Source organism: Triturus cristatus, chromosome 3_1, assembly GCF_964204655.1.
Source record: "Triturus cristatus chromosome 3_1, aTriCri1.1, whole genome shotgun sequence".
NCBI classification, from domain to species: domain Eukaryota; kingdom Metazoa; phylum Chordata; class Amphibia; order Caudata; family Salamandridae; genus Triturus; species Triturus cristatus.
In genome coordinates, this window is record NC_140583.1 from 546403612 (window position 1) to 546429620 (window position 26009).

Sequence of the window (26009 nt, forward strand, 5' to 3'; positions counted from 1 at the left end):
AAATACAAATTCTGTGCCATGTTGAGTGGCATTTTTAACCATTGTGCTTGCTCTTTTCCTAATGCCAGGCTGGCATACACCTGGTTAGTCATGGTCACTGTCTTATACACAGAAAGGAAGTATTTCTCTTTAGCATTTCCTATGTCTAGTTAGACAGTGCAGTTACGCCAATGAGCCTCTCATCTGTTTTGACTTATTTTTCTTTTTGGCTACAGTCAAAATTATCCCGTTCCTTAGATATTAACTTCAGTTTAAGGGTTAGCACTTTTTTGAAAGACAGATAAGATAACCCTGAACCTAACCTTGCACCACATTCAGGTTTAACAATGCCATAAGTAAATGTCTGTCAGCCTCTAGTTTAACTTTTGACATTTCAAAGTGCTTTAATTCTGTTATAAAACGGGCCCTTTTCACGAAACTAATTGTGAACATAGTTATGTGACAAAATATAGTGCCCTGTAGAATTTTATGCTACAGATTATGATTCACATTTGGGGCCTGAGGACTGAGAGTGTATACAGATACTCACATTTTCAGTCTGGGCGCCATGCATGAACAATCAGTATGCAGGTGACCAAGGCTTTGTTCTCCCTTAACTCCAGTATGCTATGTCTGCATGGTCCCTAGTGGCTGCTGATCTTAATATCAGGCCTCTACTCCTGCATTCTCATCATCCACTGCAGTACATTGACATGTTTGGTCCATAATGGACATTCATATGTCAGTGCTAATGCAGAAGTAGACATTTCTTCATCCTTGATTCTTGCAACTTCCCATGTGGGCACCATGCATCAATTCAGTCCTGCTGTAGAAGAAGCAGAATTATTTCAGGTGCAGATTTCAGTGTCTCACTCCGTTATTGAAGGATTTAATGGACCCTTTTCCAGATGCAACTCTCAGCAATTCACCAGGTCAACTTTTGTGTTCAGTCTGCATGGGTGTGTGCAATGTATTGGTATTCAAAATCTATATATTCTGTGGGGATTGCATATTACCTGACTTCACCCTTGCCAGTTGGTTTAGAAAGTTGGCAATTAATAGTGATTATTATAGTAAACCTTAATGCTTTGTATCACATTGCCATGTAAGGTTAGAGGTAACCATAAGTTGTCTGTTCCGTTTAATGTTGGCTTGTCATATAATAAACAGATTTAATGACTGCTGCAAAGAAACATCAAATGATTTAGGGAGGACGATGGCAGATAGGCTTTGAGGTGTGCATTGAATGTTATGTTTTGAGATTTATATGTGGACCTTTAAAACTACATGTAAAAAAATATATTCTTTTTAGAAATCTTTTAGTTTGGGAGCAAGGCTTCTACATCTGTGAATTCACATGCCCCTGCTTTGATTAAAAAACTAGGTCGCACAATATTGAAATACTGGCTCTATCAGTGTTATTAGTGCGATTTCATGACATATAATTCAATGGATATGTATGTGTTACAGTGGTGGAGACTTCAAAGAAAGAGGAGAAAGCGAATATCAAAGATGTTTTTATGTAGCTTTTAATCCATGTTCTTTTAAAATCTTAGTATCAAAAGATTTAGAATGTTAATATCAAACGATTGAATAATAAAGTAGCCCATTCTTAACCTGTTGGGGAATCCCAATTTGTGGACAGCACTGTGAGCGGATAAATCGTACTGTAGAGTATTATGGAGAATGTGGTTTTTTAACACTTTGCTGCTAAAGCGAGGGCTAACCAACGAAAGGTTGATTATAAGTACTCATTACTGTTGTTGTGGAAGTATTCCTTTTTAGGTCTAGTGTTAGGTCCAACCTTTCACAGTGTTTTTATCAATAAGAATCTCATGAGTGATGCCACATGTGAGGTAATTAGAAGTGCATGGCGAGAGCATGAGTTATAGTCATTTAAAGGCACTAGTTATACTTACTTGAGATAACTATAACTGGAGAATTTCAGTGGTTGTTTGAAATTGGTATGTTTTGACTGACATTTTCACCTAACTACAACGTCCCTTTAACCTTTGTTTTTTAGAAAGAATTGCCATTTTTTAAATGTAAAGTAAGACATTATTACCAGTCCAAACTATAACATCAGTCTAATCTTTGTTTTGTCAGTGAATTACTGAGGTTTTTTTTAACATAAAATAACAATATGAAGAGATGTCATTTTAGGTAAGGCTTACCCACTGTCTTTGCCAAAGGATCAGACACCAAAACATAAAAGACTGCCCTATTGCTTTGGCAAAGGCTCAACACATTAACCTTTATAAAGCAGATCTACTGAGCTAGTCAAAAAGTCGCCACAATAATTTATTCTAAAGGTACATTTATAAATAAACACATTAAAATACCTAATACTTATTGCTGCAAGAAGATTTAAAGTAAAGTATTTTTAATCAACACAACCATAAATGTGTGTAAGGGTGTTTCACACCGCAGGTCACAAAATGTTACCATAGAACCAACCACAAGAGGTCCCTGCACTCCATGTGACAAGCATACAGCTCCAGCTCCGAGTGCTTTAAATATAATGGTAATCTCTCCTGGGGTCATGGATTTCATGTGCCAGTAGATTTACACTTTAAAAAAAATGTTTATTGGCAATCCATCTACCTCCCATATTACACCACTCATGCAATGCTCAATGAATGAATTGATAACATTACTAAAGATGTCTGAAATTTCATAATTGGTAACAAGACTGTAGATGGCGAGGGGACACGTTATATTTACACTAGAGCACAAGTTATAGTTACCTGAGATAACTATAACTGATGAGGTTGAGGGATTTTGTTAGTTTAAAAAGTTATGTTTCAACTGACATTTTCACCTAACTCTAATGACACTTTAACCTTTGCTTTTTTGCAATTAAAATTCATTTATAAATGTTTCTAATTTCTCGGGGGGGGGGGGAATGATGTAAATGTGAGGCAGAGTGTATTTTAACTGAATAGAACGGTAGTGTCTGCGATGCAGAGTAGCAAAAAGTGCAATTCACATACAACACTGCCATTCTATCCGAATAATACACACTCTCTCTCACCATTTTCGCCAGTCTCCAGTTGTGAAAACACCCAAATTGATTTTTTCTGCCCTCCTTTCAGCCGACAGACCCTGTCATGCGGATTTGAGTTTAACTGCATTCCATCAACTCTAGATCATTCATCCCAGTTAAACTAAAAAAATCTCTTTAATTGCTCTTCCATTTATTTGCAATAAGAAAGATGTGTACAGGGATTTGAAAACAGATTGAAGATGAGAAAACATTTAATGTGACTTCAAGTTTAGAATATTGTTGCAAAAATGAACAAAGCGAATCCTGCCAAGGTTAATTTACTCTTAGCCTCAGACAGTCCATTTTTATTGCAAGGAATGGTAGGTACTTCATTACTTTAATTGTTTTTTACAGTTATTTATTTTTTCATCTGCAGAGAGATTCATTACCTGCATTCTAATATTTATTATAAAAGGTTGTTTCCTTGGTCTATTTCACAAGCTTCCTAAAGGACGCTTCATCTTTTTGAAGATTTGTAGCAGCCGTCAAACATTTACTTTGTGTCACATTAGCTAAGTGTCATCTGCAAAACCTGACATTTAATTGTTGGGCCAACATTCATATCATTAATTGTAGTGGTGAAATGCTAATTATTCCTGTTCAGTTGTTATAGGATGTTTACACCATGGGTTGATTATTATAAATATCGCTATAGTCAAAAATGCAAATGCCAAGTCTTTAATCTCTTGCAGAATTCAAAAAGTGAGGATGAGACTCTGTTGTGTTGAGGGAGGTCTTCCCAGATTTTGGGTGTGATATAGAAAAAAAAGTGACTTCATTTGTGGATAAAAGGTGTGTGTGCGATTGAGAGTGTGGCTGAGTATAGGTGTCAGGTAGGCTGGTGAAAGTGTATGCGGTAGTTGAGTTATGCTAGTCCAAGGTTTAGCAGTGCTTTTTATGCATGCATAAAAGGTTTGAATTGGCTGCATTTGTATATGGGGAGCCAGAGGAGCTCCCTGAGGTGTGGTGACATGTGGGTGTGACGTGGAAGCTTTAGGATGAGTCCTGCTGCAGTATTCTAGATGATCTGGAGTCTGTGAATGAACTGTTTGGAGATCCCGGTGCAGAGCGCATTGCCATGGTTGAGTCTACTTCTGAGAAGTGTACGTCTTTTGTCCTGGGACAGCCATTTGAAGAGTTTGTGTAGCATACCTATGATGTGGAAACAGGAGTAGCTATCTGTCTTTAATTGTGCTGTCATGTTGAGATAATCATTCAGGATGATTCCCAGGTTTCTCTGTGGGTTTTGCCTTAGGGCCTAGCTCTGTCAGCCACCAGGTGGATATCCAGGGAGGGTTCTTGTTCCTGAAGACCAGCACTTCCGTCTTCTTAGAGCTGATCTTCAGGCAGTTGGTTCTCATCCATTCTGCCAACCTGATCATGCAGTTGGTGAGGTTGGTTCTGCTGGTGTTTGTCTTGTCAGTCAGGGATAGGATTAGCTGGATGTTGTTAGCATAGGATATGATAGTTATGCCTTGGGATCTGATGATGTTAGCAAACAGAGTTTTATAGATGTTGAACAGTGTGGGAGTCAGAAATAAGCCCTGAGGGATTCCGCAGATCAGCTTCTTGGATTCCGATGTTTAGGGTGGTAGTATGACTCTCTGTGTTATTCCTGTGAAGAAGAATCCTTTTCAGCTATGGCAATCATTGAATGGCAATTTTAGGGCGTCTTCTGACGAGTGCATTGTGAAAGATGTATCAAAGGCTGTGAAGAGGTTGAGAAGGATGAGGGCTGCGGTTCTGTCTCGGTCCAGTATTGTTCTGATGCTGTCTGTGGCCGTGATGAGTGCAGTTTCAGTGCCATTTTTACTTCTCAATCCTGATTGGGTGTGGTCCAGTAGGTAGTGTAGTTCGGGTTAGCTGGTGTCTTTTTGGTTGATGGTCTCTTCCATCACTTTGGCTAGGAAGAGGAGTAGTGAAATGGGATGGAGGTAGCTCATTTCTTTTTGGTCGGCAGATAAATGTTTTAGGAGGGCATGACTGCTACATGTTTCCAGTCTTCCAGGAAAGTGATGGATCTGAAGTAGGTGTTGAAGATGTGGCCGAGGGTGTTGCTAATTGATGATCCTCCCTTATTGTCGATGTGGGAGGGGCATGGATCTGTTGGGTCTTTAAAGTGGACATTCTGCATGATCGCTGCTGTGTCTTCTCTGGTAATGCATGGGCAGGTAGGATATGAGAACTCTGGGGTTCATTTGGTGTTCAAGGTTACTGTAGATATTTAGGTGCCGATTACGATCCGGTAAAAAAAATTCCCGTCCGACTCGTATCCGGTCTTTTTACCGTACGAATCGTACAAGTGCCGTACAAACTGGCAATCACGATTCGCATGGTAAAAAGCCCATACGAGTCGCATTGGGAAAAATTCCCCACACGTCCTCAGGTCGGAAAAAGTGTCCGACACGTCCTCGGACGATTTACCGTACAAACGTGAAAAGCGAAGTCCGACCGTGCAAGTACGATCCGCCCCGGGCGTCCGATTGTACAACCGTATGGTTAAAAAACCGTCCGCACCGAACTCCTATAGCAAACAATGGAGACGTCCAAACAGGTGCCCGTTACGTGCCGAACCCCCCCCAGCCCCCGTATGCATGCGCCGAACCCCCCCCCAGCCCATGTATGTTCGAGTCGACCCCCCCAGCCCCCGTACGTTCGAGTCGACCCCCCCAGCCCCCGTATGTTCGAGTTGACCCCCCCAGCCCCCGTACATTCGAGTCGACCCCCCCAGCCCCCGTACGTTCGCGTCGACCCCCGTGTATGTACACCCGAGTACGTGTCGAACTGTACGTGTCGAACCCCCCGTGTATGTACAACCGAGTACGTGTCGAACTGTACGTGTCGAACCCCCCGTGTATGTGCACCCGAGTACGTGTCGAACTGTACGTGTCGTACCCCCCCGTGTATGTACACCCATGTACGTTCGAGTCGTACCCCCACCCGTGTATGTACGGTGCATACCCCCCGTGTATGTACGGTGCGAACCCCCAGCGCGGGGGGTACGCACCGTACATACATGGGGGTACGCACCATACATACATGGGGGGTATGCACCGTACAGACACGGGGGGGTACGCACCGTACAGACACGGGGGGGTACGCACCGTACAGACACGGGGGGGGGGTACGCACCGTACATACACGGGGGTACGCACCGTATATACGCGGGGGTACGCACCGTACATACATGGGGGTACGCACCGTACATACACGGGGGGTACGCACCGTACAGACATGGGGGGTACGCACCGTACATACACGGAGGTACGCACCGTACATACACGGGGGGTACGCACCATACAGACACAGGGGGGTACGCACGGTACAGACACGGGGGGTACGCACCGTACAGACACGGGGGGTACACACCGTACATACACGGGGGGGTTCGACTCGAACGTACACGGGTGTACATACATGGGGGGGTTCGACACGTACAGTTCGACACGTACTCGGGTGTACATACACGGGGGTCGACGCAAACGTACGGGGGCTGGGGGGGTCGACTTGAACGTACGGGGGCTGGGGGGGGTCGACTCGAACGTACAGGGGCTGGGGGGGGTACGGCGCTTACCGGGCCACCTACTCTGGTCGTTTGTTTCGTGCCGTACTTCGCTTTCCGGCACTTTTTGGGTGCCGTGAAAATATTGCCGTCCGGACTGCTGTCGGTTCGAATCGTACTTCCTGGGTCGTGAAACGCTGCCTGGAAGCGTCCCGACGTCACGTCGCAGCATTCCCGGATCACATTCGTATGCATGTTTTCGTCGGTCGGTGTTTTTTACGATTCGTACGGAAATGGTGTTTCCGTGCGAATCGTAATTCCATGTTTGTAATGTTTTACAACCGGGTACGAGTCGGACGGAGAATACGCTCCGACCGACAGTTCGTACCCGGTTTTTACCGGATCGTAATCGACGCCTTAGTATTTTGCTGCAGAAGAAGTTTCATAAGTCATTGCAGAGTTTCTGTTGGGGTGATGCTGTTGACTATGGCCTCAATGCTACATGATATAATTATACTCTTCTAAAGTCTGTAGATATTAAACAGGAATATATTTGTATTTAGCTGATGGATATTTCATATTAAAATATATTATTTTCTTTGTAGCATAATTTAACATGAGATACTTACAGTGGCCAGGCAGAAAGGCGGAACTCATCAAGGCCTTATACTATTCTATATGTGATGAAAGAATTTGATCTAATATCTCACAGGGCTATTCAGAAAGATAACTTACACTTTTGACTGTTCACAAAATCTGAGTGTAAAGTTACTGAAAGGGGGTGGAGACACATTTATGAGTATAAGTTACAACTGCCAAAAAGAAACAGTAATTTGTCCATCACCACACATAGCGAACCACTGATATTGCAACATTCTTGCCAAAAAATAACCTCATGGGAATTAAGGTTACAGAAAATGTAACTATTTAAAATAGTTTAAAGTATAAATATATGAAAATTAATGTTAACATTTTTATAAAAATAAAACATATTTATTAATTAATTATACATTATTTTAACATCCTTTTTTAAATATATAAATTAATGTAACATTATTTTTTTAACATAATCTATTTCTAAATAATTCTATACATCAATTCTAATAACTATTAATATTTTTTACTTTATGTGGGAATTTATCTTTTACTTTAATATTCAGAAAAACTATTTGAATGTAATGTATTTAAATTAGTTAAAAATGTAATTCAAAATGGAGATGATAAATGATGAAGTATTTTATTTAATTTGGATCTACTTTTAAAATAAATACATTAATTCACAATAATATTAAAACTAAAATAATTTTACTAATTTATTATAAATTGTTATAAACTTTCCCTAAAGTTTTCCAAAGGGAGATCTTCACCCTGGTATCTATATACCTCACTAATATTAGTATACAATTTAGTAAGTGATCTGTATGCCCCTTAGCTTATCAACACTCAATCACACTATTCTCCATCTTCTGACCTTTAATTTGCTCATTAAAATTTTCTGACTGCACCTAAGCCACTATGAACCTTTTTCAATTTTCACGTGTTCCTGCTTTATAACTGCTAGGCCCATTTCACTGGAGAGCCTTACTATTTGAAATTCAGGCCAAAAACTAGCTCCAGAATTTCAGAATTACCCTGAATAAACATCAGTGCGACAAGAGAAACATACTTCTCTATATCACCTTATTCAGTTGTATAGAGTGCTCCTCGTAGAACCTAAATGCATCATTAGTAGGATGTAAGGTATGATTTAGAGTTTGGTGGCGTATGAATATCACCATATATCAGAATGGATGCCATAAACTAGTTGTTCCCCCAATCTATTTAAAACATGCCAGCTTTACACCAATGGAGCCTGTACTGGCTGAGCCAGTATAAACCTCTGATTTGGCCCCCTATCAGCCATGAGCCACCAGTTCACAGAGAAAGTCAACCCACGCTGTTGATGGCCTGGTGGCCATCACTAATTTTCTCTGCACGTGTTCGCCATGTAATGTGTGGTGGAGATTGGGTAGAAAAATTCAGAAGGTCCCCATGAGCAGGGAGAAAAATCCCTATGCCTTTGTTTTTGTTTACCAGAAATAAACTTTCCTTTGCAGAGCAGGTGCTTAAACATTGCAGCAATTTGGAAACGTGTAGTGCCTGTCTCTCAGCTTTCACAGTGTTGGATCAGCTAAAGGTACAGAGAACCTAGTCAGACAGGCTGTATGTTTAAATATGGCTGGTGGTCTTTTGCGAGGGTCTACTCACCAAAGACAAAATTAAACCCATCATTTTGAGTGTCCTGTCGCTAAAAGTGAAACAAAAAGGATAACCACCTACTCTGTTGTAAATCAATATATAGTATATGTCATAGATATATTATTAGCCAGGTACAGTGTTTAGTGTTCTTGTGCTACATATTGGCCATGCCAATCATCTCAAGTGTTTTACCATGCTAATATTTAGATATGACTAGTCGTTAAATTCACTGTATATGTAAATAATTCTAAATGTATTGACCAATGTTAAGTGCTATTATTGTGTTTCTTATTAATTGTCTTTACTAATGTACCACCAAAGTGGATATATATACCCTTTCTTATCAAAAGGTTATGTTGCTCTTGCTAAATAAATTCTTGAATATGTTTTGTATTTCATCATTGATGTGCAGACATTATGGGCCTGATTACGATGTTGGTTGGATAGCAACCGATGGCCTGTCGGGTGCGATCAGACAGACATCTGCCCCTGAGTTCTGCCCGTCGCATTATGATGCAGCGGTCAGAGGCAGCACGTGTGTGGACCGACCTATGCTGTTCCGATGGGCTCAAGGATCCCGTCAGCCCAGCAGTCAGAATGCAATCACTACAATAAGGGCGATACCTTCTCAGGCACCGCCGTGGGGATTACAGTGTCACTTTCAGTCTGCCTTTCTATGGTGGTCTGACCACAATAGAAAGGCAGATGGAAACAGAATTTGGGGGCCCCAGCAGGCCCCTGTCCCACTGTGACATCCTCTATGGGGAAGGGTATACCTAATGTTTCCCTTAAACATCCCTGCACCATTTGGCAGGCACCGCTTGGTGTCTGCCACATGATACATGGATGTTGTAAATGTGTATATTTTCTATTGAGGTTGTTGCTGCAACCCGCAGCACAATCCTGAATAGAAAATATACACTTTCCAACCGCAGTGAAGTTGGTCGCATTACAATAGTGGAAGCAGGACATCGTAAATAGGGCCTTTGTAATTAACCTAAAAAGGTTTTAAAGAAGCACTGCCAGAAGAGAGACATTGGCTATGCCCACATGTACGCAAACAGGAGTACATGTTTTGATTGGGCAGAAGATGTGTGCTTCCACAAAAGAAGTGCTTGCCTGCCTCCTAAATGAGCATTTTCCATACTTATCCTGCTACCTGAGATTGAATTTTCAGGGGCACATACATGGCATTGTAATGCTATGAAAGTATATTAGAGAAGTAAAACATTTACTGTATTTGTTTTTCTTTGGCAGAAGCTCATTTAGGATGAACGTTATTACCTTTAAATTTATATTTAAACAGATTTGTGTTTGATAGTCCAAGGCTCCACTAATATATGCAGACTTTTAGGTCTGACTTGACGGTGCAACTGATGCCTAACATTTTGTGGTCAAGAAAAAGAGCTTTCAGAGTCCTAATGACTTCCACACATATTTGCACCCCATAATGGGCTACATTTGTGTACGTCCACAAAAAAACTGCTTGCATTGCACTTTTTGGCTTGTGGCAAGTTTATATTTGATGCAGCAGAACTGGTTTGGTGATCTTGGCTGTAGGCTTGATCTATTCATTACGAAATGGTATTTTAAAGGCAGTAGGCCTGACATATTTATTGTGAGACCATATGTTGAAGTAGTTAAGAATTTAGGTATGGACTTTTATTACACTATAATAAACCCTCCAGTTGGGAAATTTATTACACGGAATGTAATAGATTACTGTAGTAGGCAATGCCCGTCTCTGACATATCATGAGTATAAAAGATGTGCCCTGTGCGAATGCTTGCCTGGTGCACAGGTAACTGTTATGATCAATGCTATAGGTCTGGACTGTGAATTATGAAAGGTATTACAAAGCCAGTAGTCCTGGTTTATTTATTGTGAAAAACGTATGGTAAAGCCAATAGGTCTCTGACGTATGGAATGTTATCACATTATGTTACAGACCATAGAAAGATATTTGGTTACATGAATTCTCAAAGATTATGATAGTAGTCAAGGTTTGTGTTTGTTGGTCACCACTCTGATAAGCCCTGGGCATAGAAATTCAGTGTTAGAATTTTATAAATGTATGTCTGGTGGTAGCCAGTTTATGCACACACCGGCAGGCCTGGATTGTACATGAAGTCAAATCATTGGTAAAGGCTAGAGGCTATTCATTATGTTAGATTCCTTAGGTGTGATCTGTTTATAACAAAAAGTTATGATATAGCAAGTAGGCGTTACTCACCTATTATGAAAGCATTGCATTTAAGCCAATAGGTTTGTAAGGGTGGGTTGCTATTACACTGAGCTAAAGCCTGTAGTCAGGTATTCTGTTACAATTAATCTCTCATATTAGTGTAGTAGGCATGGGTTTCGGTTTTGGTGATTCACCTTCTTGGGTTCAATCAGTACAGATTTGGTATATTTATGACCCTCGGTTTTGTACACATCTGTAATTTTACTTCGGTATACCTGATGGTTGCCTTGTGAGAAGGCATTTGGCCCAACACAGTAGGTCTGAGTTATATAGCCAAGTCAATAATAAAGGTTATAGACCAGATTGTTTACATGAAAAATTAACTTAATGACAGTGGGCCTGACATATTGATTGTGAAAGCAACTGATAAATAGGCATTTAAGGGTGGAATTGTAATACTGTATTAAATCCGACATATAGCTATTTTGTAGCCTGGAATTTCACAGACAACCATGGTAGGTAATCGTTTTGATGTTGGTTACTGACAAATTGTGGGGATATAAGATTTTTAATGTAAGAATTCTTGTTAGGCCGTGCTAAGAGAGGCAGTTTTTTTCTATGCCAACTGTAATTTTGTATACTGTGTTTATTTACTACATATTAATTTGGAAAAGTAAATGTTGCAATCAGTAGGCATTTAAGAGCGGATTGTTATTTCTTTGTATTAAATCCTACTGATAGATATTTTGTTACACAAGATATCACAGAGAACCTCTGTTGAGAATACTTTTTGAGGTTGGTTACTTCCTCTGACAAACCCTAGAGGGATAACATTTTCACTATAACAATTCTTGCAAAACTCTCTTCTTAGTAGTCTTCTAAAATCTTGTGACACAAAAAAAATCATTAAATATTGTTGTTAAAAGTGGGGTTTCCGGTTGGCTAGAGTATACACCAAAACCAGGCAGAACCCACCATTCTATACACACCCAAGATAACTCCTGCTCACCCCCTTAGTAGCTTGGCAAAGCAGTCAGGCTTATCCTAGAGGCAATGTGTAAAACATTTGCAACACACACACCGATTTACACACCAGTGACACACTAGGCACACCACAAAAGAGACTGCACACAAGGAAATATCAAAAATATCCTTTGTATTATATACACAGAACACACATTAGACTGTGTAGCATGTAAACATATTTAGGCCAAATAACATGAATTGCTGGGCCACTAAGCACTTGTCACAAGGAGGCACATAAACCACATAAGGCCATAATTTCATTAACACTGCGCCACTAGGCACTTGTCATCAAAATGCGTAAACCGTAAACCATTATGTATCAGAATCAGTTTGCCTCAGATTAGGCCGTAGTCATAACATCATAACTTTGCATTGAAGTATAGTCTCAAAAGCTGCACATGTCATAGGACGTTCATGAACACATTAGGCATAACAATGAAGCAAGGCTTCTAGGGTGTGACCGTCATAAAACCTACCAAAATAACACCTTCCACCATCACTGCTTTGGGAATACATCACTTTGTCATAAGTAGTGCACAGAAAACACCTAAATCTTCAAAACATTATTGTGCACAACAAGCAGTTCCTGATGGTGGTGCACGTTACATTGTGAAGGCTGATATAAGGTAGACTGTTATTCCCCCTGCATCAGGGTATGGGGAGGGCAGGACCACCTACACTCCTTTTAGGGCCCTGTGGCCCCCAAGCTGTGCCACAGGGCCCACATAAGACAGAAAAGAGAAACAGTCATGCCCCCACTGGCGGAGGGACCTCCTTGGTCCCTGGCCTGCTTAAAGTGGATCAAGTGCAGCCGCCCATTAACGCTTGTGCGGCTGCACGTATACTGTGAAGTTCAACCCCCTCTGCAAGCACTGGGGGCTAAGCGGGAACTGCTGTACACTCCACAATACTGGAGAGCCACAGCAGTTCCTGGAGCCCTCCCTGGGTCTCCGTGGTGCTGCTTCTCTTCCGGTGGGTGCGGCCCGAGCCGGCTGGAGTGAGCCTGCGAGGCTCCGAAGCCTCTGGCAGTGGGGCCCGCCCCCTTCTGCTGTCAGCATTGCTCCGGCCATGTGTCAGGCAATGCCCGGCACACCCAAGGCCCTCGCTCTGGATCTCCTTTTCGACCGGCAGTAGCTTTGGCCCGGTTGCCACGGTGACCCAGGCTTCCCCTTTGAAAGAGTTGGCTCCCTGTGATGCAGCCGGTGCCTGCTCCTTCCCGTCCACTGTCACATGGGAACTTGGGAAAAAGTCACTGCGACCCCCCACCCCGAGCTCCTTAGGACAATACGAAGACATTGGACTGCTCACCATACGTAGCACTTCTTCCATCTGGGTGTTTGAAGGAGGTAAGCGCTCTCCATGCACTACCCCTCACAAAACAAGCGCTAGGCTAGGGTAGGGCCAGACACACAGCGCACTGGCCCGAGTGAAGGACACAACACACATAGCTCTGCCCAAAGTAAAAAATAGTTGTACAGCTCTGCTCTGGGACAGTTTTACTGGTGCAGCATGACCATGGGGAGCAGAGACAGCATTGTGCAAAAGGGGAGACAGCCTACTCAGGTGTAATCACAACTCCTCCCACTACTCTAAATGCAGACCAGGTCTATTCTGGCCTGCGATGAGTCACCTGGGCAAGGCAGGGCACACCTCAACCCCCCCAGTGACTGTCTAGAGTGAATGCACATCTCAACTCCTGTCACTCACACACAAGACGCTGAATACACAAACAGCCAGAGGCACACAGAATGGTAAAGTAAGAAAATGTTCACTTTCTAAAAGTGGCATTTTCAAACAAAGGATTTAAAAAACAACTTTTCCAAAAGTTGTATTAGTAAATTCTGAGTTCAGAGAATCTAAACTTCATTTCACTATCTTTTCCCTATTGCAAGTTACACATGTTTAAATCTTTCAGGGCAACTCCAATGATAAGCCTATGGGATAGATAGCCTTTCAATAGTGAAAAACGAAGTGCACAGTATTTCACTATCAGGACATGTGACACACACTAGTACATGTCCTACCTTTCACATACACCACACACTGCCCATGGGGGTACCTTGGGCCTAACTTAGGGGTGCCTTACATGTAAGGAAAGGGAAGATTTGGGAATGGCAAGTGGGTGCACTTGCCAGGACTACATGGCAGTACACAACTGCGTGGGCAGACACTACAGTTGTAGGTCTGAGATACATTTACAGGGCTGCAGGCCCACTAGTAGCATTTGTTTTACAGACCGTGGCACACACCGTGCACTTTACTGGGGACTTACCAGTAAATCAGATCTGCCAATCATGGATAACCAATCATTGTCATTTATACAGAGAACATATGCACTTTAGCACAGGTCAGCAGTGGTAAAGTGCCCAGAATCCTACAGCCAACAAAATCAGGATGAGAAAAATAGGAGGCGAAAGAAAAAAAGTTTGGGAATAAACCTGCCAAAAGGGCCAGGTCTAACAATTATATACATCCATATACACATCCATATATATATAAATATATTTCCATATACATACAAGGAGAGCCTTTGTGCCAGTTTATTGTACCATAGGTCTGCCTGAGTGTAATATAAACTCTGCTTCTTTTCATGACAGCATACTGAATGGGGTAATCGTTCAATGCACATCAGTCATTGGCTTTCCTGTCCTGTGAATGATGGAATTTTCTGATTACATGTGTACACCTGAAAGTGAATGAGCTTCAGTGTTAGACTTGGTTGACCAGTCCAACAGTTCTAAATGTTCTCCTTTGATAGTTCCCTGTTCATTTCATTTCTTTGCTTCTATTTTAATTTTAATGTTTCTTAAGAGCATACTAAAGCTCTGCAGGTAGTACTAACATGATGCTTGCTTGATACTCAGTTCATCTGCATTGCCCCACATCCCACTAGGGGTATGTGTATGTTGTACTTCGCCAGTGGAGCAGATGGGCATTTCGCATGGCTACACTGCAGCACTGAATCAAACGGTGCTGCAGCTGTAAATGGGGTAAGGTCTGTCAGCAGAGTAGGAAGAGGGGCACCCCAGCAAAAAAAAAAAGAAAACATCAAGAGTGACTTGTGCTCTCCCAACAAACAAATGTCCACAAATTCCACTAGGCCACTTCCTCTAAACCAGGAGACCCTTATGAAATGCTGTTGTCCATAGTGTATCATTGTTTTATCATGCCAAGATTGCCAACACATTGGTTCTAAAAGGGGCTGTCAAGCTTGAACTTTAAAACAACAAAAGACTATTAACAATACATTTGCAAAACATAATCTGCTGTTATGTTTAGTTTCATTATTAAAAGCATACACCTATTGTGATTAGACATGTTTTCTTTTTTCTACCTGTATTCTTTTAGTTTATCTTGCATACATTTGTTGAGTTTATGTGTGTTTTATTGCAGTTGTTTAGGCTGGAAACAGGAATTAATCAGTGGATGGATACATGTGTGCAAAAAGGAGTGACAGAGCACATGTATGATTATTTATTGGGTGCCTAAGCCCATCAATGTACAAAAGACACCTTTATTCAGAAGCCAGACCCAGTGGCATTGCCAGAGCTTGTTTTAGTAAGCAGCTAGCTTTTCTGTTTGCCCTTCTAGCCTACCATTACTATTGCTGCCTCTAAGAATAATGTTGGACTTTGCATGTCATTTAATAACTTTAGTCTGTAATTAAAAATATTTAGCAAATGACACTCTATGGAGATAAATTACTTTTTTATATACATGTTCCAGACAAACCTCATACAATAGCTCTTTTACCATCGATATTTTAGTTTAAGTTGAGTAAAATATGTAAAAAAGGTGTATCTTCCATCCTACAGGGCTCACGGGCCAGATGCCTTGATACTAGTCGATGGGCAACCGCGTCAAGTGAAGGGGGAGCTTGGACTGTCCCAGATGTTACACATTGCTACACAAATTGCCTCTGGAATGGTGTACCTGGCTTCTCAGCACTTCGTCCACCGAGATTTGGCTACAAGAAACTGTTTGGTGGGAGTCAACATGCTTGTGAAGATTGGGGATTTTGGAATGTCAAGAGATGTGTACAGCACAGACTACTATCGGGTAAGATTTTTCTTTGTCTCCATGGCTGCTTCATGGCAGAAATGCATGGCTATTGCCTGAAACATCCAACTCATTTTTTCAGGTGGTGCGAATGAGATCTTAAAATTAATTGCAAGTAAAAGTTGGAATTTTTGTACTTCGATAGAGATCCACGTTTGGCGGTTCTGTAATTAGGATTGTCAGTGAAACTGATTAAACTTTGCCTAAATATTTATGGTAGAAGTTCTCACCAGGGGTTTATTTCTAGCTCCAAAATGAAGAAAAATATGTGTGTCCTTCAACTTTCAATAGGCAAAGCTTCCAAAATAGCATAGGCTAGATGTTTCCAATAGTCATAATTTTTAGATTCCCTTAATTTAGCAAGTTTGCTCGAGTAATAACTAGAGGTAAACAAGGCACAAGCAGCAGATCGTAGGGCCAGTTGGCTGCTCTCCGACCCAAAACAGTATGCCGCACCCCTGACTGCATGCGCTCTGTCTACAGGCCTCTTCAATATAATATATACAGATGCATATATACACAGACACATACCATTTAAAAAACAAATATACGATTACCTGGATGTGTGCAGGTTAAAGTGAAGGCAATAATGTCAACCACAAAACAGTAAGCACAAATTACTGTGACGTTAAGATCCATTCTGGCCAAGGCTCGAGTAATTTAAATATAATGACAGGGTGGCAGAAAAATTAACTTGTGATCAGGGTAGGCCTACACTTTCTTTGTCTTAGCATTAGTGAGACTTGAAGGGTGGCTGGGTTTCCCTTTAATTGTGATGAATACTCTATTTAAAATCTTTACAGCCAATTATTGCAAGAAACTAAATGACAGTGTATATAAAATATTAGCCAGTGAATAGAATATACTAGACCCAGGTGAAATTTCCATTGTGCTGCATACTCATGCGATATTTAGCTAATTTTGTGTTTTGCTTGTTAAGCGAAATTCCCTAAATTACACAATTCAGCAACATCATGTAACTATGCTGCAAAAAACGTTGGCGGCAGCACTTAGCGACGCGGATGCTTTTTGTCATTTTTTTTGCGTGAAATGTGTTTCTCTGCCCAAGATGGAGAAAATTGAGCTTTTCACAGTAAAGTATTGTGCGAAATGCCAGTTTTGCATATTGAGTAATTGCGCAAAGTTTTGCAGAATTTTTCTGAAGTCACACACATTTCTTTCACCCCTAAATATGCCATCTAGATGAAATACATTTTGTTTAGTAATATCACAAAATGTAGCATTGTTAGTTTCACACTTGCTTAATGTAATTTTATTTATTTTGAGTACTATGAAGAAACAATACCATCTCCTTGTTAGCTCTCTATTAATTGGCTAGCTTACCCAATATTCCAGGAATACAGACCAAACACAGGTCCTCAGGCAGTAATCACCCTCTACAGGAGTAGATTTATAAATCATTCGGATAAATGTGTTTATCTCATATTCTTGTTAAAACTGCAAAATAATAAGTGAAACACCTCTCAATTCTGTCGGATAGTTACAAATAATGCCCAAAGCAACCACATTTTCAATATATTGGAGATACAGGTTAAGGAATACAAGAGTAAAAGCTTCCAACAATGAGCATGAATTGCCAGTCAATTGTCTGTTGGCTCGAGCAGCAGCTATCTTCAATTGTTAAAAAGAACTGGGCAAGTAGCTGATTTAGTACTGAAAATGGCGATCTAAAACAACTTTACAAACCCTCTTGTAAGATGTTTTACTTAACAACACACAAGTAATTCCAATGCATTTTCTGCATCCGATAATTTCTACTTGTCAAAAAATGGGTTGTTGGTTGAGTGGGGGGTTAAGCCTGCTCAAGCAACATTCCCAATTGCGTCAGGGTGAACCACAAAAGTCAGCAAATGAACCTGCGCTTAACTCTCTGTCAGCTTGTCACAAAAGCAGTCAGGCTTAACTTAGAGGCAATGAGTAAAGAATGTATGCAGCACACAAAAAGCAATAAAATGAAAACACACACACAAGAAAAATCCCACACCAATTTGTAAAAGTAGAGTAACACCAAAATGACCAAAACCCATTTAGTAGAACCAGACCTATGATTTCTCTTAGGTTTCGTGTACATCTAGTTGCATGATACATGGCCAAAGTCGAAAAATATGGCCAACTGCAATAAAGAGGTGGGGGCATATTATCAAGAAACGGCGTTAAAATTATCGCCACTTTAACGGAATAAAAAACTGCCGATCAAGCGGCGATACTGTGCTTGATAATATGCCCTTGAGAATTCCCATAGAAGCCCATGTTCTGGTGTCAACATGAGCTTCTATTGGAATTCTCTGCGGCATATTATCAAGCTCATCATCACCGCTTTAGTGGCAGTTTTCTGCCGCTAAAGCTGGGATAATTTTAACGCGGTGCTTGATAATATGCCCCTAAGTCGGATACAAAGAGTGAGTTGGACCCAGTTAGTTCTTACCTGTGGACTTAGAAGAAATTTTAACAAAAATATATTGAGAAGGTAGAAGTTCAAGTGGGCAAGGCTGCATGCTGTGTCTAGGAATGCATCATTGGGGAGCCTTTGAACAAAGTTGCAGTGAAGATTGCTACATTCAGACTTAGGGGCCGATTACGATCTCATTCAGAAGGGCTCCGAACCAGATTCGCTAAAAGCAAATCCGATTCAGAGCCTCTGTTTCCGACTGGATCGTCCCGCTATCTAAACTACCAAGTACAATGTGGATACACCGGCCACGTCGAACAAATCTGATCTGAGCCCGAAACAGTCAGACCAAGTAGTCCGGAGACAAATCGTGCAGCTCAAGAGGACCTGATTCCGAACGAGTAAGTATGATGCACGAGTCTGACAGCCGTACCGACTTGGTTTTGCCAGGATGAAAGAGCTGTGAGAAACTGACTTCGGGGGCCGTGGCCTACCGAATCGGTCCTGTGGGGGTACCCTCTTGCCATGCATGCACAGTGTTGTGGGCACCAATGGGTGCCCACCAAAGGGTGCACGCTTTTAACCACCCACCCAATTTTGCAATGCAAGCCTGTGTTCACATGCGGTACACAGGATCCCATTGAATTCAATGGGAGTCCGAGCGAATAGAGTACGTCAGCATACAGATGCATCATAATCGGTCATTGGGACTCCCAGAGTGCGATTCATATGGTAAGCTTTCGGGAACTGACTCATCTGGAAGGCTTTCCTAACGAGATCATAATCGGCCCCTTAGTCTCTTTTTTGGAAGTTGTAAAATCTCCAGTGGGAAGAGGCTGGAGGCTGTAGTCAACGAGAGTTCTTCAAGGTCAGATTCCCTTTGGGCGAAGGGCAGTTGAACAGGATTTGATGCTGTGGAGAAGAATGGAGTGGGAGCTAATGAGATGTCAGGCCGGCCTGTGATGCACATTAGGTAGATAGACAAGCAGATTAGTCCCTATCTCCTCTCTGTTCTCAGAACAGATTTTAGCCAAAGAAAAATCACCAAGAGTCCAGGACGAGAGGGGCGCCACTTGGGAGTTTAGGACTCACTCAGGCTGGGTCCTGGTGAGGGTCAAAGATGGTTGAGCTCTTTTCTATCCCTGAGTCTCTGATCAGGGGGCCATAAAACTAGCCTTTGGAGTCACTCTGATAGACCTGGGTTGAGCAGTAGAACAAGTCTAAAGCAGCAGGGCAGTCCTCTGAGGGTTCAAGGCAAGCTTTAGGCAGCAAAGCAGTCCTTTCAGGTGCAGCATAATAGTCTTCTGAAGTACACAGCAGGCCACAGCAGCAAGCAGTCCTCTCAGAGTCTTACTACAGGTCCAGAAAGTGAACTGAAGACTGTATCAGAGGGTGCTATTTTTACACATGATGCCTTCTTTGAAATGGGAGACGTTTCTAGAGAATTCTCTTTGAAGTACTTGAAGTTTCATGCCTCCCCTGCCCTGGCTTCAAGCTAACTGCATGGACAATGTAGTGGTTACAAGTTCTGTGTGTGAGGGGAGGGTACAGCATATTCAGTTGAAAGTGGGGCTGTGTCCAACTCTGTCCCCCCCATCCTGCCAGTGATGGCCCATCGAGGCACATCTAATCCGTCTATTGTGTGACTGTCTATGAAGAATAAACAAGTACAACGGCTATTACACCGAGTCATGTAATCCAGGAACAGGCTGTGAGCACCACACAGGGCAGAAAAATGGCAACTTTTTAAAAGTGGCCTTTTAAAACCTGTAACTTAAGATTTCACTTTATCAATAAAGTGGGTTTTAACTTATAATTTCTCAGACGCAAAACATTAAACTTGAACCTGATCCCAATCAAAATTTCGAACTTATCAAATGTAATAAAACAACCCAATGTTATCCAGTGGGAGAGATAGGCCTCACAGTACATGCTCAATCTTTTAATTGCAAAGCATCCTGCCATTTGGGCTACTTAAGTGAGGGCACATTAAGTGCTGCAGGCCCACCAGTAGCATTTAATGTACAGGCCCTGGTTATATGTATACGATTTTACTAGGGGATTATAAGTAAATGAAATATGGCAATTAGTTTTAAGCGAATTTTACCATGTTTTAGGGAGTGAGCGCACACACTTTAGCACTGGCTTCTAATGCCTGCAAAAACCGGAGGGTGTAGGCAAATAGGAGGGTAAAGACAAAAATTGGGCATAGTAGGCCAATGCCAATTCTACCGAACAAGATTACCAACCATAATTACAGTAAGAGTTCCTTCCAAATGGCCTGTAAGACTCACTGATGTAAGGTAAGCATCGATTACAGCAGCAATGAAATGTCTATTTTAAGCTATGACATTGCTTGGATTGATTATTTTCCCAGTGTCTAATTGAATACCCCAGCAACTTAGGACTGTAAATGTTCATGAAAGTTTTGATCAGTTTCCCACATTTCACATCTATCTATTATAATCAAATTGCCTCATAACCACAGTTCGCTTGCTAGTCTATGTTTGCTTTCTCCTAAACTCATGTAATTCGTATTTGCTCTTGACACTGCCTAAGGTTGTCAATAGTTTTAAAAAATACATAACATTCACAATTAACTCATGGTCATGGTCAGGCATTCTGTTCAGCTTTTTTATTGATTTTATCATGCAGTGTGAAACATACAGGATAACAACACAAGGAATTACAGCATAATATTTTCAAATTCAAAACAATTACACTCATCCGTTGTTTCTCTTGACTTAAAGTTCCCTTCCCATGTGGGTGTTTGTTAGAATACGGCATCTGTGCTCCCCACTCCAGGTGGGGTTCTGTGCCATCATGGAGTTCCACTCTGTGTGAGTCTCTCTACTTTCTCTGTATTAAACCCATATTACCTAGATCTTCCTGTGTTTTAGGTGGCATCCCTTAGCTACGTAACTGGGAATTTCCAGTGAAGCAACAATACATGGCACATTATACAGTGCGGCCACAGCTTCCCAAATGGGGGGCATGTTACTGAGAGAGGCAATAAGGAGGAGGGTACAACGAGGAGTATTGCTGGGAGTTTCTGAGGGGGAGTGCAGAGGAGAAGGGGTTTGGGAGGGGAAGGGGGAGAAGAGAGAGGGAGAAGAGGGAGTGAGGTAAGGAGGAGAGTAGTCATGAGGGTGGGGAAGTGCCCAGAGGGGCCATACAATCCAGAGTGAAGGGCTAGTCTTGGTGCAGCCATCCAGTAGAGTAGCCCAAGTTGTGTGTTGGGCCATATATTAGTGCATGGGGTCCCGAAAAAAAGGCGCCCATGTCTTGAAGAACGTCTTCTCTCTGTCGTGGAGGATATAGATGACGCGTTATGGGTGAAATATCGCTGCAAGGCACTACTCATGTGAGGGGACATGGGGGAGTAACAGTGGCAGAGAATTCATATCTGAATGTTGCCAGGACCATGTATAATAGGCAGCGCTGGACTTGGGAGAGGTCCAGGGCTGCCCCAGGGTCATGCAAAACAATCAAAGTATGAAGAGAGGGGTCCTGAGTGTCATAGTCAAACCCACGTAGTCCCCACTGGGTCCTAGAAGGACAGTCACAGAGGATGTGCATGGAATTGCAGTGGGTATTTGGGCACCACCAACAGCTTGCTTGGGGCAGCAGGCCCGGCATGTGCAATTTCACTGTAGTCCAGTGCCAATCGTGCAGTGTTTTGAAGAGACAGAATTTCAAGCTGGCCTCCCTCGTCCCACTGTCAAATGCCTCCAGGAATTCAGCTAGCTGCCCGCCTCGTACTCCATCTGCATACAGGTTTGCCATTTGGTATGGAGGTTGTTGAAGAGAGGAGGCAAGAATAGGTGGCAGCTCATAACGTCTTAGAGTCCGAACATGACCCCTTGTGAGCAGCCCCACGTACTGAAGTAAGAAACTACTGGGGAGGCTGGCTAGGCCCTTGGCCACTCTCCCAGGCTGCATCAATGGCAATGCTGGAAGATACCTCCAAAGCTGTTGAGACGGCAGGCTGAACTCCTTGTGGAGCATCTTGAAGTGTTTGAGGGCTCCGTCGGCAATGACCTTGTCTAGGATGGGGATGCCTGGACCTTGCCACTGTTCCCAGTCGATGACCTCCCCCGATGCGTAAGCAAGTGTTGCCCCATAAAGGCGCATGTACATGAAGAAAGGGGGTCCACTTTAACGAAGCAATGTGCTTGACTCCAGGATTTCAGCATGGCCTGCAGCATCGGGTTGCCAGGGCACTTCAGAGGCATGCCTCCCTTTTAAAGAGGATCAAAGTCCGTACCAACTTTCCAGTACTGAACGCTCTGCCATCACCCACTGTGGTGGGCTTGGTGTCTCAGGGAGCATTTACGCCACCTGTGAGAGATGGAGGACCAGGGCAGAGTACTCAGTCAAAAGTAGATTCTGGCCTCCACATGAGCTGCATGCCAGAAATTTGGTACAGGCCATGTAGGGATGAGAGGACCCCAGAAAAAAGAGTGGGTCCTTACATCCATGGAGCGGAGTGTAGACAGGGAGACCAAGAGAGGCAACATGCCAACGGCATAGGTAAATGGCGGGAGCGTGCCAATCCGCACTGCCTGTACTGTTCTCCACATATATAGATGAGACCACATTGCAAAGTCTAATTTCATGCATGCTATGAGGGATCTAGATAACATCCCAACGTATGATCCAGACCACTATTGACAAAGATCCCAAGGTACTTGGGGCACAATGGTGTCCAGCAAAAGGGCTAAACAAGGATTGGTGCCCTCGTGGTCACTCGCGATAGGATTGGGGTAGTGCCTTGCTCTTGTACCAAATCACAGGGGCTACATGGCCAATAGGAACAGCAGTGGCAATAACGGGCAGCCTTTGTGTTTTCCTCTCCATATAGGTAAAGGGTCTGACTTGAAGCTGCAACAATTGACCTTGGAATTGGGGCAGTCAGAAAGCCAGTTGACTTTATTGATAAAATTATCTTCTTGGCCAAATCTTCTCAAGGTTGTGAAGAAGTGCCCCCACTCAATCCTATCACAAGACTTTTTGATGGAGAGGGAAAGGGACTCTTCTGATTGGTCGTTGGCCACCCATAGGGCGTGAGCGAGGGTACAGAGGGTACAGAGGTGTAGTGACCTGCAGAGGAGAACCGCAACTCCACATTACCTTTCTCTTCCAACCCAATCCCAGTGCAGTTTCTCAGATTCCAGTCTAGAGAGCAGTGTCTCCTGTAAAAGGGCCACATCCGCCCATTTTGACTGCGAGTAGGACAGCACCTTCTTGCGCTTTTTGTAGTGTTTAGCTCATTGACAGTCCATGAGATGGTGTGCAAGGAGGAGGAGGCTGCGGGCATTAGGACAGTTTGTGAGACTGACAGTGACAAGCACAGCAATGTGCATAAGGGAAAGGGTGGGGGAGGCGAAGAATAGCCTGGACGGGAAGGGGGGCTGGGTTGTGTGAGAGACGCTGGGGTCGTGTAAGAAAGGTAGAAGGAGAAAAAAGAGAGAAGAGGGAAAAGAGGGGGATTGCAAAGGAGGAGGAAGCGGTAGAAGTAGAATGCAGGCTCCTTGGATATGGCACAGGGTGGGGTGCTAACTGCGGAAAGCAGTAGGAGGGATGGTTGGGAAAAAGAGGAATGAATGAACCAACCCTTTGCCAAGGGCAAGCCTCAATGAGGGGCAAAGTCTATAGACCGTGAGTCTATGATTGCAGCGCCAGGCGGGCCGGCAGGGAGAGGCAGGGCAGAAAGTAGGTAGGAGAAAACCAGGACAGGGACAGGGCTGCAGTGAGAGGCTGGGTGACCTTGGGCTGGGACATACCTCTGATTTCAGACCAACTGCCAGGGATGGCCATGTGAGGGGGTGTGCCAGGGACAGGTAGCAAGTATGCGGCAGGCAGGCTCCTCTCGGTGTTAGTGTAACATGGAGACCTTGCGGTGCAGTCGGGAGGTATGGGGGAGAGAGTAGGTAGGCTCAGGGCACAATAAGAGCCAAAAGGGCCATGGGGAGGGGAGGTGATACTTGCAGTGGCAAACTGCCACTGTGAGGCCTCACTCCTACCAAAGGCGAAGTGGCCACCAGAAGGTAAGAAGATCTAAAACTTTCAAATACATCATGGCATAGAGCGGTACAAGAGCATGCGGGTGCACAGCCTGCAAAGCAGTGCAACAGAAGACAACACATAACACAGCTGCTCAGGAATAATCAGCATATAACTGAGTAATGCAAATGGCACTGAGGAGAAGTACAGGCATGCAGCAGGGTACTCATCCATCTGCTGCTGGGAGGTCACTGCCCTCGGCACTCAGCACCCAAGGCAGAGAGGCGTTGAACCATGAGGCCAGAAGAATGTCTCAGCCATCAGGGTGGGAGGTCTTGAGGGGTGACAGGATTTGTTGCGGCCCTGGTCCCGAGGGAGGGCTTCCACCACTTTGAGGGCCATATCCTTGTCATCCTGGGATCAGGCTAGCCTCTCTAGATCACTGCCCCTACTTCGGTTTCCACTGTTGTGCCAGCCACCACCGGAGGTCACCAAAGGAGGCAGCATAGAGGAGGAGCAGGGGACAGGCTGTGAGTTCACGACGGCAGTGTGCATGGCATGAGCAGTGAGCCCTCCAAGAAAAGGCATGCAGTTTCTGGGTCAAAGGCATCTTTGGACCTGCTGTCTTTCGTGATCCACATATGAGCAGATTAGAATAGTCCATACTTGAAGTTCATTTCATGGAGGTGGGGCTATATGGCCAGAAACCCTCTCCTTTTTGTCAGTGGTCTCCCATGAGAAGTCTGTGGCTATGTTGATTTCTCCCATAATCATATGGGCTGTGTGAGCAGGCCATGGTTAGGAGCTGCTACACCTTTGCTGCCACACCTTTTAGTGTCAGAGGAAGTAGGCTATCATAGAGCCGGGCCACCCCATTTGGTCCTGGCAATAGGGCACGTGTGGTGGTCCCATTGTAGCTCCAGTGGGGGCTGATGGTCAGGCCTGTGAGGTTTGGGAGGAGGCTTTTGAGGAAATCCCTGACGTTCGCACAATTGGTGCACTCAGGGGAACCAAAAAAGTGGGCGCTGTCTCTGTGATTTCTGACCTCCAGATCAGTGATCTTCTTCCTAAAGTACAAGACCTCCTGGTCTCTTTCTGGAATGGTGTTGAGACAATCCTCTACAGCCACAAGTCGCTACTCCATCCTGTCCATCCAGAAATGAAGACCTGCTATGTCTGTGCAGATGGATTTGGTTTTTGGCAGCAAGTTCACAGATTTTAGAGTCCACGCCTTTCAGGAGACAGCCTACTGCTGTTACCTCCTGCAGAAGGTTCTCCATGGAGGGGCTGAGGCTGGTCCAATAGCCGGCGCTCTCCTTGGGGCAGCCATGGTGCAATGTTGAATTACAGTTTCCGGGATGAGCAGCTGGCAAGCGGGCTTGCTGGTGGTCTTGCCAGGGGGCATCTCCAGTTCGAACCTCAAGGCGAGGAGGGAGATCACAGCTCCCAGGGGAGTGGGAGTGGAACGGGGCCCCACCACTCTGAGAGGGGGTGCCAGTGTCTGCTGTGGCCAATAGCAAAACAGTAGTATGCTTTTGGGAAGGTGCAGGGCCACCCT

General features: G+C 43.5%; 1 protein-coding gene across 4 annotated transcripts in view; it reads left to right on the forward strand.

Annotated features, from left to right (window-relative positions):
- Nucleotides 1-26009, forward strand: part of NTRK3 (neurotrophic receptor tyrosine kinase 3) — a 1591631-nt gene that overhangs the window by 1450108 nt on the left and 115514 nt on the right. For all 4 annotated transcript variants that reach the window (XM_085644469.1, XM_085644471.1, XM_085644470.1 and 1 more), the window contains one exon: nucleotides 15792-16035. In XM_085644469.1, coding sequence (XP_085500595.1) covers nucleotides 15792-16035 — 244 coding nt within the window. The remainder of the gene's footprint in view (nucleotides 1-15791; nucleotides 16036-26009) is intronic.